The following is an 18,653-nucleotide window of genomic DNA, read 5'->3' as shown; positions in this document are numbered from 1 at the left end:
AATGATTATGGGGATTGAGATCTCCTCATATTTTTAAAAATATGAGATTCTCATATTATTAAATCTGAGCTCCATTCATTTCATAAAACGGTTTAAACAAATGCACAAGTTTGTGTATTACCAAGGTAATTAATTTTAGTTTTTCAGTATGTAAAATCTACTTGCCTCGGTAAGACAAACTTCTGCATTTATTTAAATTGTTAGATGTAATAGATAGCTCAAATTTTATAATATGCTATTGAGATGCACTTGATGTACTTCGTTGATGCTTAATAACAATTTAAACTCCAATTAAGAGTGTTTGATTTCTCCATATAGTCGTGATATGGAGTTTGAGATGATATATAGAAATTTATATGGCAAACAAAGTTGACTCAAAGGAATATTTGAATTGTAGATTACTTCCACGCGCGCCGACATCACATTATGTACCATAAACGTCACATATTTTCTATGTTTTGTCTATATATAAAACAAATTAACTTGTGCTCTTCATTGTCCTTCAGGAGCCTTTGAACTTTACAATTTCTGAAAAAAAGCTAGCGTAAATGGGTTCTGAGTTGCAGCCTGAGCTTCCTGTTATTGATTTCTCCAGTGAAAATTTGAAGCCTGGTACAAGATCTTGGGTGTCAGCATGCAAGGAAGTTCAACGAGCACTTGAAGACTATGGCTGCTTTGTCCTAGTCTGCAATAAACTTCCCTCACAACTTCGCAATGAAGTCTTTGGGGCGCTGGAAGAGTTGTTTGATCTCCCCACTGAAACCAAAATGAGAAACAAACATGAAAAGCCCTTGAATGGGTATGTCGGACAAATTCCAAAGCTTCCTCTCCATGAAAGCATGGGCATTGACAACGCAACAACGCTAGAGGGAACTCAGACTTTCACAAATCTAATGTGGCCTAATGGAAATGATCATGTCTGGTAACAGTTTAACTACTTTACTATTCTTTATTGATAAAGTTCGGACTTTTGCTCATAGGCATGACCCCAACGAATCGTTGGCATTTAAGGGGAGTCGAATTTTAGTCCCGAAACTTCTTGGGTTTTTATTTTTATTTTTATTATTCACTCATATATGCTTTAATTCTTGGTAATTAGTGGACGTCTGCATTCGTATGCAATGGTAGCAGAGGAAGTAGACCAGATGGTGACGAGAATGATACATGAAAGCTATGGTGTAGAGAAGTACTACGATTCTCACGTAGGGTCGACAACTTATCTTCTTCGAGTGCTGAAGAATAGAGTACCCCATGAGAATGAGCCTAATCTTGCCTTTGTTACTCATACTGACAAGAGCTTCACAACCATTCTTCACCAAAATCAAGTTGATGGTTTGGAGGTGGAGACAAAGGACGGTAACTGGATTAGTGTCAACTTCTCCCCATCTTCCTTTGTAGTAATGGCAGGCGATGCTCTAATGGTTGGTCACTTTTACCATCTAATTTGATTTTTCATGCCGCCCTATCCGTAAAATTTAGTATTTCTTTCAAAGAAGTGTAATTAATTAATATATGCATTTTTAACAGATGCTTGTCTTTTGGTTGGCTTAGGCATGGAGCAATGATAGAATTCTTTCTCCGAATCACCGAGTAATCATGACTGGGAAGGAGACAAGGTACTCCCTTGGACTGTTTTCATTCAGCAATGGGATTGTGGAAGTACCAAAGGAGCTTGTTGATGAAGAACACCCCTTGCAGTATAAGCCATTTGATCATATTGGATTACTGCATTTCTATCGCACAGATGAGGGTTATAAATCCAAATGCCCTATCAAAGCCTATTGTGGTGTTTGAAATTAAGTACTATCTCTTATCTAAAGGAACCTTCTGTATGACAAACGTTTGTCGGTGTGTTCTAATATCAATGCAATAAAGGTTTGAAAACTGCTTAATTTCCTACGCTGAGTGTATTGTATATTTCTTAATTACTATTATATATTCTAGTGGGACTCATTGTTTTTTTCTTCTTTTCTTTCTATTTTCACATGGTTTTGTCTTCATCTCTTGTTCAACCATGCGTAACTCAATGTATACAATATAAGACAACTGATCAAAAGGGCTTACCATCGCGCAACCTAGAAAGTTACCTTGACCATTTAATTTAGAGTAATTATAATGCTAAATTATATTTTCTCCTACTTTTATCTTACAACTATCCTACAATATTGACGTAATAGTTTCAACCAATCATTGAACAGACCAATTAATTGATAACTAATTGATAGTATTACCCTAAGCCTTACTTATCATAGTATGAACATGCCAAAGCGGAAATCAAATGATTTGAGACAACTACCAAGTAACCTTAAATAACATTATGTGTCATCAATTAAGTGATTGCGTAGTGGAAGACTTGGTAACAATAATCAGAGGTCTCTGTGTTTTCTGACCAAAAGATAAAACAAGCTTTAGAATTAAAGAACAATAAATTTGGAAAGTATTTTGAGAAAAATCCGAGATTTGATAATAATTCAAGTTGTGTCTTTTACATTACAGACTAACATATATATAGAAAAAAAATACTTGTTGAGAAAGTAAACATACTCCTAGTAGTAAAAGTAAACATAATCCTAGTAGAGAAAAAAAATTAATAAAGATCAAATAAAATCTTCATCTTCGGGTCACGTTGAATCAGATGTAGCGTCCTACATTATCAAAATAGACTCAAAGCTTCCAAACAGACATCATAATAACGATATCAATCACATTTATCTACTTAAAAAACCTGGCAATGCAGGCCATTCGCTTGGCATCTTCATCCCAACCAATATTTTTCACTCTACAGCTTGGCTAATTTGGAAAACGTCAAAATGTTTGACAGGGTGGAAGAAAGGACTCCACGACTTAGTAAATAAATTGTTATGAATTTGGATTATGCAATGAGCTTAAGTATTCTTAACCGTTGAATATTAAACGTGGTTTTTACAGAGCGGTTACCACATAACATAAGAGAACACCATAATATCTAAAATCTTGTTGTTCCCTAGCTAACGTTAGCCCTTCAAAAACTAACTTATATAAATTAATATAGAAAGAACATTGCATATTAAAAAAATGTTCTTCACTATAATAAATCGAAAGATAAAGAAGTTGACGACGCTTGTTGATGAAAGTGCTTCCTCAATCATATAGGACCCTCATTTTAATAAATAGGCATGTTAAAATACTTTGAGAAATGTCACCTTAATTTAATTAGACGCAAGCACCTTGATCGCTAAGCGTAGTGGACCTAACCTCTCATTGTCAAGTCAGTGTATATAAAAATTTAAAAGGACAGAATTAAAATATTTATTGTTAGAAAATTTTATTAAAAGAACTATATTTTGAATTTTATATATTTCTTATTATTTTCAAGGTGATATATGCAAGCCACTATATGAAAAAACAAGAAGAAAAAACGAAGGTTGTACATATGTCACCTTCCATTGTTCAATAATTGTGTAGTAAACAACTTCAAATAACTTTCCACACTATGTGGACACTCTTATAACCTTAGCTACAAAACTAATATATTAATACTAATTCGAGCTGAAAATGAGAAAAACTATTTTCCTCTGTTTAATATTGAAAAAAAAAAAAAAAAAAAACCATAACATTTATTTCCATCGTTGGATGAACAGAACGAACCTTATGGATGAATTGACGAACAAAATAAAGATAAAAGATTTTTGTCTCACCAATTGGATAAATTTGGTGTCTCACCAAGAATATAAAGTCTCATCACATAAAAGAGTAATCACAACTCTCAAAGAACAAAATAACTGTTTATTCATCAATCACTATCTGTCAAATGCAGTTGAAACTTATGCTTAAATAGATCAAATAAAACACTAAACCCTAACCCTAATGTGACGAACTTTTGGTTCAAGCCCATTATATATTAAATACGGACTCTTAAAATATAAATTAAATATTAAAAACGATTACAAAATAATTGTAACTCTAAAGTCTAAACTAATATTCTTTCTTCATTTTCCATCAGGAATCTTATGTTTTTGGAGCATTTGGATTTTTTGTATAGCGCCAATATTGTTATTTACTAATTAAGCTATTATACAACTGCTATAAAATTTGATAATTTAATAGTAAAGATAGCACTTGGATGATCAACACTAATTTTTTAAAAAACTGTCAAAGAATAAATTTTCACTGTCACATCATTTCAATTGTACGTATGATATATATATAGTGTAGGATGACATGTTCATTATTATTGTTAGAATACATGAAATATATATATATTGGAATTGTAATCAAATCAAGGAAATTTGATCACTATACTTGTATTTAGTCATTACCCTATAAATAGGGACTCTGTATTGTAAACAAAAAAAAAAAGTTAATGAGCACAATGTAACCCTAAGGGGTATTTCAAGTAGTGGACGTAGATGTCGAATACCAAACCACCCGTAAAGTTCTTTGTGTTTATTTTCTATATTGCTTTCGCTCATATTTTCGCATCATCATAATTTCAACCCGGTATCAAAGCTATATTTATTTCAACAATTATATATCTTCTAATTACTTAAAAGTATCTGTTGGAGATGCTCCTATGGATTTCGTCACCTACCAAAAAAAAACAAACTGGACTCCTCTACATATAGGTGCATCTCAAAGTTCATCATTCACATTTGCTCCAAAGCTTAGCAAAAACAAACCAGAAAATTAATTAACTCATGGGCTCTAAAACACATCCAAAAGTTCCCGTCATTGATTTTTCCGGCCAAAAGTTGAAGCCCGGAACTACTTCTTGGTCCTTGACAGGCGATGACGTTCGGCGTGCTCTAGAAGAGTACGGATGCTTCATAGCAGTGTACGATAAAGTTTCAAAAGTGCTTGAAAACGCAATTTGCGAAGCAGAGAAAGAAGTCTTTCAACTCCCGAAAGAAACCAAAGTGAAAAACATTGCCGAGAGGACTTACCATGGCTACGTCGGAGATATCTCCGTCATCCCTTTGCATGAAAGCACAGGCATCGATAACGCAACCACCGTTGAAGGAACAAAAAGATTTACAAATCTCATGTGGCCCAACGGCAACGACAGTTTCAGGTATATAGTTTGATGTTTTCAGTCGTTAACAAATTTTTGTTGATTTTTTTTTTTTTTTTGGAAAAACATTCCTTACCCCTCTTTATATTTCTTTACTTTTGTAATTATATCATTAAACTTTAAAAAATGTTAATTTTAAGTTAGAATTAGGATCCTCGATCTTCAAAGAATATCGAGTTAGCTATATTGGAGATGTATTTTTTTTTTCTTAAAAAAGTAAAAACACAAAAATACCCGTCGAATATAACTAACGGATATTCTCTAGTTCAAATGAACTCGAGATGATCCAGTTACTTAAAGTTATGCCATATTTCATAAATTTGTGTATCAACTCTTTTTCCTTCAAAATTAGCTTTAAACAAAACTGTTGATGATTGAAATTCCCAAATACCCTTACAATGTTTATAAAATTACAAAAATACCATGAATTTAGAAAGGGGTATTTTGGGGAATTCACTTTATCTGTTAGGATTTATTTACTGGAATTATTGATATTGCAAACTTCTCAAATATGGTAACTTTAAATTGACCGTTTTTAAAGTTGAGGGTTATGATTAAGATGAGGGCGCGTGATAAGTCAATTTTTTATTTATGTTTTTTGAGGAATGAGTGAATTTTGTTGTTAATATTTGCATAACTTTACCGTTGATATGTTTTTTGGTAGTGAAACCATACTTTCATACTCGAAGCTAGTGAAGGAATTAGATGAAATGGTGCAAAGAATGGTTTTTGAAAGTTATGGTTTGGAGAAATACTGTGAGGCTCACAAAGAGTCTTTATATTACCTTCTTCGGCTGATGAAATATAGAGTACCCGAGACGAATGAGAGTAATATAGGGTTTCGTGCTCATACGGACAAGAGCTTCACTGCAATCATCCATCAAATATATATTGATGGATTGGAGATAGCAACCAAGGACGACGACTGGATTCCTTGCGACCTATTGCCTTATTCCTTTGTCTTCTTTGCTGGTGATGCACTCATGGTACGTACGTTAACTACCCTCTTCAATTCCATCCTATGACTGAAAAACATCCCCATGAATTAATGATGAGGAGAAATGCTTCATTTTTCAAATTTTTGAAAACCATGACGGTGGTAATATCAAATTATTATTATTATTATCTTCCGTTTACAATTTTAGATGCGATGTGTGAATTCGATGCAAACCCAACATGAAATAAGCGAGTTAAGATTGAAAGGTCTTAATCGCTTAATTAAATGGGTCAGATTAGGCTTGGCTATGCATTGATATAAACCAAAATCGACATATGACATTTAGGACTGACAATTTGTAACACAACCCGCAAAATTGATACGAACCAAACACAAAATTAATGGGTTGAGATTGAGAGGTCTAACTCATTTAATTAAATTAGTCAATTTATAGTTTATGTATATAATTTTATACCCTTTTCTGTGATACAACCGAACCCGATAGGCGAACAAAGAAACCACTTGTACTTAAGTCACCAAAGGAGAAGCAAAATTTAGAAGCACAAGAAAAGCTTAATAATACTGAACTTGATAAACATGGCAGTGGAAGTTTTCTCAATTTTCAATCCCAAATGTGCAGACGGCTTTCCTGTAATAGGACTTTGTGGGTTAAAGTCGCATAGTTTTTGGGAAATTAGGCAAATGTTTTGACATTCTGTTGACTCAATAGGAGATTTATAACTTGGGAGAAGCATATTTTAATTTGTATGATCTGTGAAGGGATGGAGCAATGGCAGAATCCGTTCAGCTAAACATCGAGTGATTCTGAACACAAAAGAAGAGAGGTACTCAGTGGGGCTCTTTTCGTTCAGTACTGGAATGATACAAGTTCCTGAGGAGCTGGTGGATGACCAACATCCACAACGGTTTCAGCCATTTGATCATCAAAAGTTCCTTCGTTTCTTCGAGACAGAGGAAGGCCGGAAACCTGAGTCTCCTCTCCAAGCATACTGTGGTGCTTGAAACCCTTGCTATTTTCATGTAGATGAAGAACACTGTCAACTTTATGTGTGACTTTATACAATTCTGTCGAGTTTATGTTAGAGTTTGATAAATGTCTGGCTTGGTTGTTATGAACATGTCTTGTATTATCATTATAGTGCTGTTTGTGCGTTTTTTTAAAATATGTAAGCCTGTATAAGTTTGATATATATATATAGATATATTGTTGACAGGTTTCTTAACAAGTTAGGCTTTTGAAATTATGAGTTTGTAATGTTGAAGACGACTCATTTAAAATTTTATTGCCTAGTAATGTTCATTTGAAATCTTCAAAGCTTATTTTTGGAATGTCATGAGCAAGCTTAAAAAGATCAACTCCATCTTCAAAATCTTTAGGGCATTTGATGCTGATCGCAAGTTTCCTGGAAGTGCGATCGAGCGCACGTGTACCTGCGATCGAGTGCACTTCCAAACACTTGCACATTAGGCCACTGGTTGTGCGATCGATCGCACTATACCTGTGATCGAGCACACTCGGAGCTGCTTATGTTATATTCTGCATTTTAAATTAGGTTAAGCCGTCTTTATTTCCTTGTTTTAGTAGGATTAGGGTTTTGAGAGTCAATATTTCATTATTTTATTAAGTTTAGGGTTTTGGGGGTATTTATGTCATATTTTATTATGTTTAGGGTTGTGGGCTATAAATATATACTTATAGCCTCTAGAAAAAACAGTTGTTGTTTATTATTGATTTTGATTAATGAGAATACTCATAGTTGAGTTTATTCCTCTTTTCCTTTAAACTTTAGAGAGTATCTATTGTTTTTAGAAGAATTCTTAGGTCTTTAATAGAATCTAGATCTGAAATTAGTTATCCGCTGTTTTATTGTTGTTCTTCGCTACAGCTTACTAAGTCACTCTGCATCAGAATCCAAACTAAAATAACTCATAAATGGACAATTGAGACATCATATGTTTTGATAGGTGCAAAGTGAAATTACCATACAATCATGAGGCTTCAATTTAATTTTAAGACAAATGGTTCATAACCTTAAAATTTGTAAGAATCCCTTTCAGATGAAACAACCAAGGTCAGATATGTCTTTTTCTTCTTCTTTCTCTTTTGTGTGTGTGTGTGTTTTTTTTTTTTTTTTTTTAGGCTATGCAATGCTTAGCTCCCTTAAGCTTTCTAATTGACTCATGTAATGAGTGTTAGGCCAATGGCTCCCAAAGCAGATGGCTTTAAGGCACTAGATGTAGAACATCTCTAAGGGCTTATTAACTCAAGTCAAAAAGGCTACGAAGCCAAGCTAGCCATACCATCAATCAACTTGAACTTCACACATTTTTACCCGAACACTCAATGCTTAAGAGGCAAGAGGTCTGGTTACTCAGTAAAAAACTCAAAATGATCTCTTTTGAGTTTATTAGCTCCCTTATTAATGAATGACCTAGCCATACCAAGGTCATTCATCAATAAGTCATCCAACAAATCTCAAAATAAAAATGATTATGCTCATGATAATTCAACTCAAAACAATTGAAGTTTCATTTGCCCAAAAATAAATCAAAGGACTCAGATTCCTAATGAAATGATCATGTGATCAACACTTTATGGAAGCCAATGAAGTGCAAACCACAATTACAGCTTAACTTATACTTAACAGCGACATAGCACAATTTTTTTTTTTTTTTTTAGAACAAACAGACAGATAAAAACAAACAAACAGATAATGTGTCTTTCCATACCCCCAAACTTGAATTACACATTGTCCTCAATGTGTAGTATAAAAATACATTAGCAGAAGTAAAAATACACTCTAGTGTGCAAAAGGCAGGGCGTCCCCCAAACTTAAACAACAGAACACCTGTCAAAAAACTAACAGCAATATTTTCTCATTGAAACAAGCATCATCAGATTAATTGCTATTAAAAATAAGAAATTAAAATGAGAAGAAATAAAATGAAAAAGTTAAAAAAAAAAAAAAAAAAAAAAAAAAAAAAAAAATCATAACTAGAAGTGCGGAAAATAAAATGGAAGAGAAAAATTACAGTGCTTTCCCCGATCATTTGGAATGTCCAACCAATATCTTCCATCCTTTCTTCTTTAAAACTTCATAGCACTCTCGAAGGATGTTTTGCCATCTTAGATAGTTGACTTGCTTGCTTGGAGGAATCTTCTTAGGAAGATGATTCCTAGATTTGCGCACTTGTGTGCATAGGTCCTTGAAGATCTTGGCATAAGATGACTCTTTGAGGCATTGAGGAGTTGAAGCTTTGGGTTCATGATGTGTCTCAAGAGGGACAATGAAGAAGGAAGGAGCTTCAGTATTCACTTCCTTGTCATTTGATTGATTTAGATTTTCTGGGGGTTCAATTTGCTCTGGGTGCTCAACTTGCTCCTTTTCTTCCTCCTCATGGTAATCAACAATGAGAGGCTCAGTTGCTAATGAAGATGGGTTATGGAGTGATATCTCAATGGTTTCCCCATTCTCAGTTTGCATCTCAGGAGTAGAATCAAATAAGGCCTCAGCTTGCTCATGTATCATGTCAAAGTCTAGATCACATTCAAATTGAGCAAAGCACTATTCTAAAGATCCTTCAAACTTGGCTCATTATGTAGTAACCCAAATAATCAATTTGGCTTAAGACAGCTTAATTAGAAGCTTAATTGGGCCTTGGGTCACTAGGGGCACCTGGAGGGACATTTTGGAATTTTCAGGTCTTGGAGCTACAGTAGATGAACGCTTGTGTGGGGGACCACCCACGAGCGCTTGTCTGGCAACCGTACATGAACGCTTGTGTGGGGACCAGGTCGAGTGCTCGATGACCTTTTATTGACCACTGATTTTTTTCCACATGTGTCACTTGCCACCTAACCCCTCTGAGCAACAGTACATGAGCGCTCGCTCCCAGTAGTACCACGAGCGCTCGCCCCTTTCCTGTTATTCACCATTTTGCCCTCAGACTTACCCCCTATAAATACCCATCCACCCCCATTCAATTTTCTCCACCCAGAAGCTTAAGGAAACGTTTCTTCTTGCCTAGATTTAATCTTACTGTTAGAAACGTTGTTATGGTTTAGAATACTGTTATAAAGCCTCTTGATAGCATAAGAGACTGTTAGAAAGCCCGGGAAATAAGTGGGTCAAATGAGGTTTTCCACCTGGACTTTACTGGACGAATGCTCGTCCCTAGGAGAAGCGCTCGCCCAGGGACGTTCAGGAGATGGCCTTTTTGGCCAAGCACCCAACACCCCCTGATTTCAAGCTAGGGTTTGTTTTAGTGAACTTAGGACTAATGAGAGGATTTTCAAGAGATTTGGAGAACCCGAACTTGTTGGAGGATTACTTGGAGGATTTAATCGAACCAGGTGAGTTTTAACTCACATAATGCTTGGCCATTTATTTTTCCATATTTGCACGTCTATTTTGTGTACCAAAACATGCATATTTGCAACTCTCACGGAAATATATTTTCTGCTACACTTGAACTCTAGCATTTGTGAAAAACGTTGTACTTAACATGATAACGAAAATGAGACTTGTAAAAGCATGCATGTAAAATATGGACAAGATAAATTACATTGTATGACATGGTACACCGGTACGTGCGGGATAACGGCCATAGGCTTCCTATATATGTTAACTTTATGGTCAAATGTGTGTGTTGTATATGGGCCTTGGATCCAATGGTTGTTTCGTGACTGGCGTAGCCTTAGCGATCGGTTGCTATAGGATGTACATCATTAGTGATGTGGGCCACCTAAGGTTGGACTCAGTCATACCACTAGTGTTATGGACAGTAGCGTACAATATTCAGGGCACCAGTGTTGTATTACAGGTCCCTTGGGACAGAGCCAACCTTGCTGAGAATGAGTAATATCTCGGGTTGACCATACTGTTGAACTATCACTGTTAATTAATGATTATAAGCATGTATCATATACCTATATCACACCTATGGAAAACTGTCATGATTAAACTGTTGCATACTTTATCAAATAGAGTTCATCAATAAACTAGCATGTGTATTATGTGCATTGACATTCACTAAGTCTTTAGACTTACCCCTTCGTTTTATGTTTTCCCCCTCCACTATGAATAATTGCTCAGTTTAGCTAACCTAGACGAGGATGCCTTCGGATTACACATGGGTAGTTGTGTTGAACTTGATCCGAGTCATTTTTTAGGATATAGACTCTAAGTAGTTGAAGTCCATGTGGGATGATGGAGGAACCATCAGAGCAGACATGCCCTACTTAAGCTTAAGATTTGATCTGTTGATATTTTGTAAGACAATTATGATTTGGGGATGTAATATTTTGTTCTAATGAAGGTGTGATGACCAATACATTGGTGACTTATCTTTATGATATGAGGTATTATGTTTACTCTGGTGTATGAATGTGTGGTTGTTTTAGTTACTGCTCTCTATCCCTATAATTTAAAAGTCTTCTGCTGAGGTCTCTCGTGTAGGAGAGGTTGTGATCCCTAAGTCTTGTCCCGTAAGGGATAGGGCTGAGAGACGAACTGTGGGGTCAATTATTAGTTAATTAATTTTTTCCATCGGGGTCGTTACACATTAAAAGTCTCAGCTTGCTCAAGGAACTTGTCAAGGTCTAGATCACATCCAAATTGAGCAAAGCACTCTCCCAAAGGGTTCTCAAGACTTGGCTCATTAACAGCCTCCTCAACAATTTCCTCACTCCCTCCATCCTAACTGAATATGAGTTGGGACCAACTCGTTATCCTTGTTCTTCACTACCGTCAACCTAGCCTGCTTAGGCACAACGTGAATCGGGCTCACCCACTTGCCATCAGAAATTGGATATGTGATCCCTACATCCAACAACTTAATCACTTCTGCTCTCACAACTTCTTGCATAGTTGGATTTAGCCTCCTTTGTGGCTCCCTCGATGGCTTGGCATTCTCCTCCAAATGTATCTTGTGCATTACCACCAAGGGGCTGATTCCTTTGATGTCGTCTATGGTCCAGCCGATAGCTTCCTTGTGCTCTCTCAACACATCAAACTTCTCTTCTTGAGCTTCAACCAAGTCAGAAGCTATAATTATAGGCAAAGATTCGGCTGGATCGAAGAACTTATACTTAAGAGTGTCTGGTAAAGGCTTAAGTTCCTTCTTGGGAGGCTTTGGAAATGCTATCTCCCAATCGTCACTGCTTGTCACTGGAGCAGACTTCAAAATTGCATCTGGTTGCTCAAGTAACTTGTTTAAGTCCAAATCCTCTCCAAATTAAGCAAGGCATCCTTCCAAGAGGTCCTCTATGCTTGATTCACCGACTATCTCCTCAATAAAGCATACATGTATGACCTCATCATATTCTAGTGCCTGCTTGCTAATATCAAAGATATTCAGCTCTACTATCATGTTCACAAAAGAGATCTTCATTACCCCCGTCCTACAACTAATCAAGGCGTTAGCCGTAGCTAAGAAAGTTCACCCTAGAATCACCAGTATTTGAATTCCAACATTCTGAACTAGCTCTGTGTCTAACACAATGAAATCCACAAGGAAATAAAACTTATCAACCTTAATCAACACGTCCTCAATTATTCCCCTTGGAATCTTCACCGACCTGTCAGCCAATTCGAGTGTCATAGATGTGGGCTTCAATTCCCCTAACCCCAATTGCAAGTAGACTGAATAGGGCAGTAGGTTCACACTTGCTCCAAGATCCACTAACGCCCTTTCAATCCGACTGACTCCTATCATGCAAGATATGGTAGGACACACAGGGTCCTTGTACTTGATGGACAACTTGCATTGTAGGATAGAACTGACCTGCTCAGTCAAAAATGCATTCTTTGGGACATTCGTTCTCATTTTGACAGTAATCAAGTCCTTCAAGAACTTGGCATATGATGGAACTTGTTGGATGGCATTCAAAAATACGATATTGATTTGGACTTGCTTAAATACCTCCAGAATATCCTCAAATTTCCTCCTTTCTTAGGCGCTTGTAATCTTTCAGGGTAAGGTGCTTTAGGCACAAACAACCTTGAAGGATCCTCAACAATGGGTGTGGCTCTAGATGGCTCAGCTTCTCTTTCCTCATTGTTGCCACTATCTTTCCATTGAGGCTGCGGAGGGTTCTCTTTTGGCAGAACCATTTGATTGTCCACTTGTCTTCCTAACCTCAGTATGACAATTGCCTGCACATGTTCCTGCCCGTGCACAAGACTTAAAGAATTTTCAACTGCAAATTGTCCCTTAAGGTTAGGCACGGGCTTACTAGGGAACTTTCCCTTCTCTCTTTCACCCAAGTGATTGGCTATCTGTCCAATCTGACTCCCCATCTTGGCAATCGCTTGGGTATTCACCATAGTAGCATTCTTCACTTCACTTATAGATTGGCTTGTGAGTTGCATGAAGGCCTTGAGAGTGTCTTCCAAGGTAGACTGTGAAGAAGACGCTGGCACTTGATTGGGTGATTGGTAAGTAGGGGGTGGCGTTGGATGAGCCGAGCAACCATGATTTTGAACCGGTGGATGGCATCCTAAAGGGTATTGGTTTTGGGCATGATGAGGGGCTCCTCCCAGATTCATCGATTGGTTCTGCTTCTATGAGAAATTAGGGTGGTTCCACCACCCTAGATTGTAGGTTTCCGAGTATGGTCCACTTGCTTGCTTCTGGTAATCATTGAAAGCGTTCACTTGTTTCATTGGGCACTCGGCAAAAGTCGGTAGAGATGGACAATTCTGTGCTAAGTGCATAGGACAAGCACAGATGGAACAGCTATCAACATTGAATGCATTGGTTGCATTAATGGACTGGCGCATTGTGAGAGCGTTGACCTTTTTGGTGAGAGCATTCATCTTCATCCTTATATCCGTGTCTTCTTTCAATTCATAGATGCCTCCTTTCTTTGGAATACATGCAGATTTGTCCTGACAACTTGAACAATCCAACTGCTGCGAGTTGTTGGACAACTTATCCAATGCTTTGTCTGCTTCATCCTCCATTAAGCTTAAAAATACCCTCCTATTCATAGACTCGATTATACTACGGTTCGATTGAGTCAATCCTTGGTAGAAGAACTGAATGAGTCTCCATTTCTCATATCCATGTGGAGGGCATTTTATCAGTAAGTCTTTGAATCGCTCCCAACTCTCAGAAAACTTCTCATTCTCCTCCTGAGTGAAAGAACTAATTTCCTTTTGGTACTCATTAACTCTGGACATCGGGAAAAACTTATTGTAGAACTTGTTCAACAATATTTCCCACGATGTGGTAGATATGGGCATGTTAGAATCCAACCATGCCTTGGCTCTATCGTGAAGAGAGAAAGGAAACAGTCTCAAATGAATAGACTCTTCAGAAAAGTTCTAAAACTTGAATGTTGCACACGTATCCTTGAATTTCTTCACATGACTGTAAGGGTTTTCCATCTCTTAACCGTGGAATGACGGTAAAAGTTGGATAACATGAGGCTTAAGGTCAAAATGTGTGGCATTAGTTGGGGGCAAAACTATACACGAAGGAGAGTTGTCGCAACAGCTGTGAACAAATGCCCCTGAGATCTAGTGAGGTCCACATTCTTCGGTACAGGTTGGTCTCCCATCTCAACAGTCTCTAACTTAGCAGGTGTTCTATGACTTCTCCGAAGAGTTCTTTCCAATTCGGGATCTAAAAGTGTCAGCTCTAGGTTTAAGGATCTCTGACCAAGCATCCACCAAACAAAAATGCTAAAATAAACTAACTAACAAAAACAAAATATTCACAAAAATAAGAAAAGTAAAAACAGAAAATAAACTGCTTACAAAATAGACCGAAAAGAATTTGAAAAAAGCTTCTCTACTGAGCTGCTGCCGGTTTGCTAAGGCTATTTGCAGAGGTACGCTCAAGCGCAGGTGAGGAATGATGGAGCGTAGGTGTGCATTGGTCCGTCAGGTGTGCTGCTACTGTGCTGGTGCACTCAAGCGGCAATGGTGTGTGCTCGAGCGTGCATGTGCAGTGCACTGGAGCCCAAGCGTAGAATGATCGAGCCCAGGTGCGGCTCTCACTTTCTTCCCTTGTGCTGGTGCACTCAAGCGGCACTGGTTCCTCTGGCAGAGACTACAACAGAAACAAAAACACCACAAAACACTTTTTTTTTTAATTATTATTATTAGATAATAAAGCAAAAATAAATAAAAATAAAATTACAACAAAGAAAATAAAACAAAAATCTAACTAAACTAGTAAAAAAGTAAAATCAATTAAGAACAAAATCAATTTGCACAAACAAAAAAATTACCCGAAAACGGCCCCAAAAACTTGTTGTAAGGTTTAAAATGATACTCGCAAGTGCACGAGTCGTGTGCAATATAATTTATGCAAGTGCGAGGTCAAGTCCACAAGGAATTGTGTCATGAAATTTAATCTCTATCTAAACCAATCCTATGTTAACCTAGTTCCGAATTTTGTGTGATTTTGTCGTGCAAAAAGATAAAATAAATAAAAATGATTAAAACAAATGATAAAAAGCATTAAGGTTTCAGAATTCACTTCGCCAAATCAAAATAGCATACTCTCTTATTTGCTCATACAACCAACAAACAATAAAGCCCTATGTGTTGTTCTATGTTTCACAAAAATATATATTAAAACATTCAATGTATCCACCCCTTTAACAAATCACAACGAATACCCAATTGAAATCAAATCATCCAATGTATCTGTTTGATTCACGAATCACAATGCATATCCAATTTCAATCGAATGATTCGATGTATCCGTCAGATGAAACACATCGAATATCTAACATTTAACACATAACAATCACAACATTCAATTAAAAGAGATTAATCAACTAATTGAATTGAAATAAAACAACACTTTTATTGAAACTCAGAATTGTACGAACGAAATAACGAGAATATAATTTTTTGTCAATGACGAGGCTTCATCTTCAACCTTAGTTGAGGGCTTTAGCCTCTCATGATCACAAAAAGCATAATGAAATGAATTGAAACCATAAAAATTAATAAACTTACAAGAGGAAACGAATTCAGAACTCTAAAACGACAAAAAGTCAGAATTCTAGACTGAATGGTGCCTCCAATGTGTGTTTTACAAAAGAAAATAATGCTATAAATACTAAAAACCTAGGACTTCGATGCTGCTTCTTGGGTGTATGCGGGAGTGCACTTGAGCGTTTCCCTGTTGGGCTCAAGTGCATATGCGCTAGAGCGTGGTGCTGTGTGCTCAAACCTAACTTCCAGAATCTCACTTGTTCCCACTTCTTTGTAATTTTCACCTTCAAACCACAGTTTTCTCTTAACAACCTTCAAAATACTAAGACACCAAAACTAACCAAAAACATTAGGAAATAACAAAGCTAAAGGTTTAGCAAATGTAAATTAAGGGGGTCTAAAGATGCAATATTTGGCACTCATCAATGCTCATGTTAAGAATAGCAAGCATCATCCTCATTAATCTTGTAGTTTCTAATGAATGGACAATTTCTTACATGCTGATAAGGATTAAAACAATATGAACATGACTTATGTGGTGTGTAAGTGTGAGGAAACTAGGTTTGGGCAAACCTAGCTGCCATGAGTTGGTCTACTTTGATAGATAAGGCATCGACCTGAGCAGCTAGATCCATAGATCTGTCAAAAAAACTCACACACACTCAAGAATCAAACCAAAAAGGTGTCAAGCGCTCGTTTACTGTTTATCCAGGGGTTTTTGAGTTGCAGGTGGCACGCGCGGGCAAAAACCAGCAATCAACAAAAAGTCAACGAGCACTCGTGTGGGCCCCCACTCGAGTGTTCGTCTACTGTAGCTTCATAACTCAAAAATTTGAAAAATGTCCCTTCAAGTGTCCCTAGTGACTCAAAGTCCAATTAACCCCTTAATTAAGCTGTCTTAAGCCTAATTAATTATTTAGGTCACTACACAAACGCAGGTTCAAAGCTCTTCAAAATCATTCTTGGTTTTGAAAAAAATGGGTACAAGAATTTGTTATAGCATCTTTAAAACTTGTAATATTAAGAAAACAATAATAACATCATGAAGGAAAAGGGAATGGTCTAGAAATTACTTTGAAGAAGGCAAGACTCCACCAAGGTTTCCATCTTTTCTTCAAAATCACTCATCACTCTAGGGTTAGGGTTTCTTGGTGTAAGGATGAGCTGAGGGTAGAAGGAAAGGATTTATAGAGGAGCTTGAGGCGTGCTTTCTTCTGAAAATGTGGAGAATGAGTTAAAATTACTTTTTAGAGTTGTCAGCAAATGTTTAGGTACTATAGGGGTGAACGTTCGTATACTATTGCACAATAAGTAGAAAAGTTCAGGCGTACATTTGAGTATTACCTAATGGTTCAAAGACTGGTCAACGAACGCTTGTGGTGGTTCCCCAAGTGTATGCACGAACTTAGGTCAAGAGCGTACGTTCAGGTGATCCCCCTAGTGTACGTTCGGTAAGGAAGTGGGTGTCTTGGGTTTTGCTTAAAAAGGACTGAAGAAGTTGAGCTACTTATAGTAAATTATTAGACTTTTAAAACTTGGTGTTTTATCGGGGTATTACACTTAAAAAATGTTATCACAAGCAAAGAAAGAAGTTCGTTTGAAGGCTGTAATCCAAGCCATTCCAACATATACTATGAGTGTCTTCCAGTTGCCTAAAACAGTGTCAATGATGTCCAAATAAGGAGACCAAGATTGCTTGGATGAGTTGGGAGAGATTGGGCAGACCGAACGAGAAAGGAGGGATGGGATACCAGAACATTGAGAGCTTCAACTTGGCATTACTAGCCAAACAAGGTTGGCGACTATTGCAGCAACATGAGACTTTGGTAGCTAGAGTCCTCCATCAAAAGTATTACCTGAATGGTTGTTTTCTTAATTCGAAGCTAGGGCGAAATCCTTCCTACGCATGGCGTACATATGGAATGCTAAAAATCTGCTTAAGGAGGGCTTGATATGGAGGGTTGGTGATGGCACTTCGATTAATATTTGGGGCGACATGTGGATCCCATCACCTTCAACATATGCAATATGGTGTGCAAATTTATTTAACTCGCAAGTGCACGAATCGATTGTAATATAATGGATTGCAAGTGCGAGGTCGATCCCACAAAGAATTGTATTTTTGAAAGAGCAATTTATATCTAAACTAATTAAATCCTAATCTAGTTCCAAAAGGGTTTTGATTTTTGAGTTTTGAAAATTAAAGGATAAACATAAACTAAATAAAATAAGTAAATCTAAGGATAAAGGTACTAAGGTTTGGGAATTCACACTCACCAAATCATAACAACATACTTTATGTTCATCAATATTAATCCGAAGTTCTCACAAATTAAATCATATATATGTTTTACTATGCTTCAAAGAATTAATCAAAACCATCCCATGTATCCATTCATTGACCAAATCACAAAAGGAATCCAAATTCAATTGAAACACCAGATGTATCCGTAGAACAAATCACAAGGATATCCAATTTTTATGAGTTAAAAGCCAAGCAATCAATCATATAAAATTATCTCAAATCATCACATGTATCCTTGAATCACAAGAGATATCCAAGAATCAATCCATACAATTGATTAAAAGTAAAACAATTGAAATAAAAAACCCAATAAAATCAGAATAATAAAAACTTACATAAAAGTGATGTTGTTCTTCATCGGTGAGGCTACATCCCCAACCT

The 18,653-nt window shown here is 36.7% G+C and overlaps 2 protein-coding genes across 2 annotated transcripts; both read left to right on the top strand.

The window, feature by feature from the left end:
* Positions 1 to 548: 548 nt before the first annotated feature.
* LOC132186068 (probable 2-oxoglutarate-dependent dioxygenase AOP1) lies at positions 549 to 1,794 on the top strand. The gene is made up of 3 exons (XM_059599850.1): positions 549 to 922; positions 1,100 to 1,421; positions 1,552 to 1,794. The coding sequence occupies exons 1-3, from the start codon at positions 549 to 551 to the stop codon at positions 1,792 to 1,794; spliced, it is 939 nt and encodes a 312-aa protein (XP_059455833.1).
* Positions 1,795 to 4,676: 2,882 nt separating this feature from the next.
* Positions 4,677 to 7,010, top strand: LOC132187970 (probable 2-oxoglutarate-dependent dioxygenase AOP1). Its single transcript, XM_059602392.1, has 3 exons — positions 4,677 to 5,050; positions 5,715 to 6,036; positions 6,768 to 7,010. Exons 1-3 carry the CDS (start codon positions 4,677 to 4,679, stop codon positions 7,008 to 7,010), a joined length of 939 nt encoding a protein of 312 aa, XP_059458375.1.
* The last annotated feature ends 11,643 nt before the right edge of the window (positions 7,011 to 18,653 follow it).

The sequence above is a fragment of the Corylus avellana genome, chromosome ca7 (assembly GCF_901000735.1).
Source record: "Corylus avellana chromosome ca7, CavTom2PMs-1.0".
Taxonomy (NCBI): Eukaryota; Viridiplantae; Streptophyta; class Magnoliopsida; order Fagales; family Betulaceae; genus Corylus; species Corylus avellana.
Note: the sequence above shows the minus strand (reverse complement) of the source record. Positions and strands in the feature narration are given on the sequence as shown.

Coding starts and splice junctions, on each gene's coding strand:
- LOC132187970 (XM_059602392.1), top strand. CDS start 4,677: ATGGGCTCTAAAACACATCCAAAAGTTCCCGTCATTGATTTTTCCGGC. Junction 5,051..5,714: donor AACGGCAACGACAGTTTCAG/GTATATAGTTTG, acceptor GTTTTTTGGTAG/TGAAACCATACTTTCATACT. Junction 6,037..6,767: donor TTGCTGGTGATGCACTCATG/GTACGTACGTTA, acceptor TGATCTGTGAAG/GGATGGAGCAATGGCAGAAT.
- LOC132186068 (XM_059599850.1), top strand. CDS start 549: ATGGGTTCTGAGTTGCAGCCTGAGCTTCCTGTTATTGATTTCTCCAGT. Junction 923..1,099: donor AATGGAAATGATCATGTCTG/GTAACAGTTTAA, acceptor CTTGGTAATTAG/TGGACGTCTGCATTCGTATG. Junction 1,422..1,551: donor TGGCAGGCGATGCTCTAATG/GTTGGTCACTTT, acceptor TGGTTGGCTTAG/GCATGGAGCAATGATAGAAT.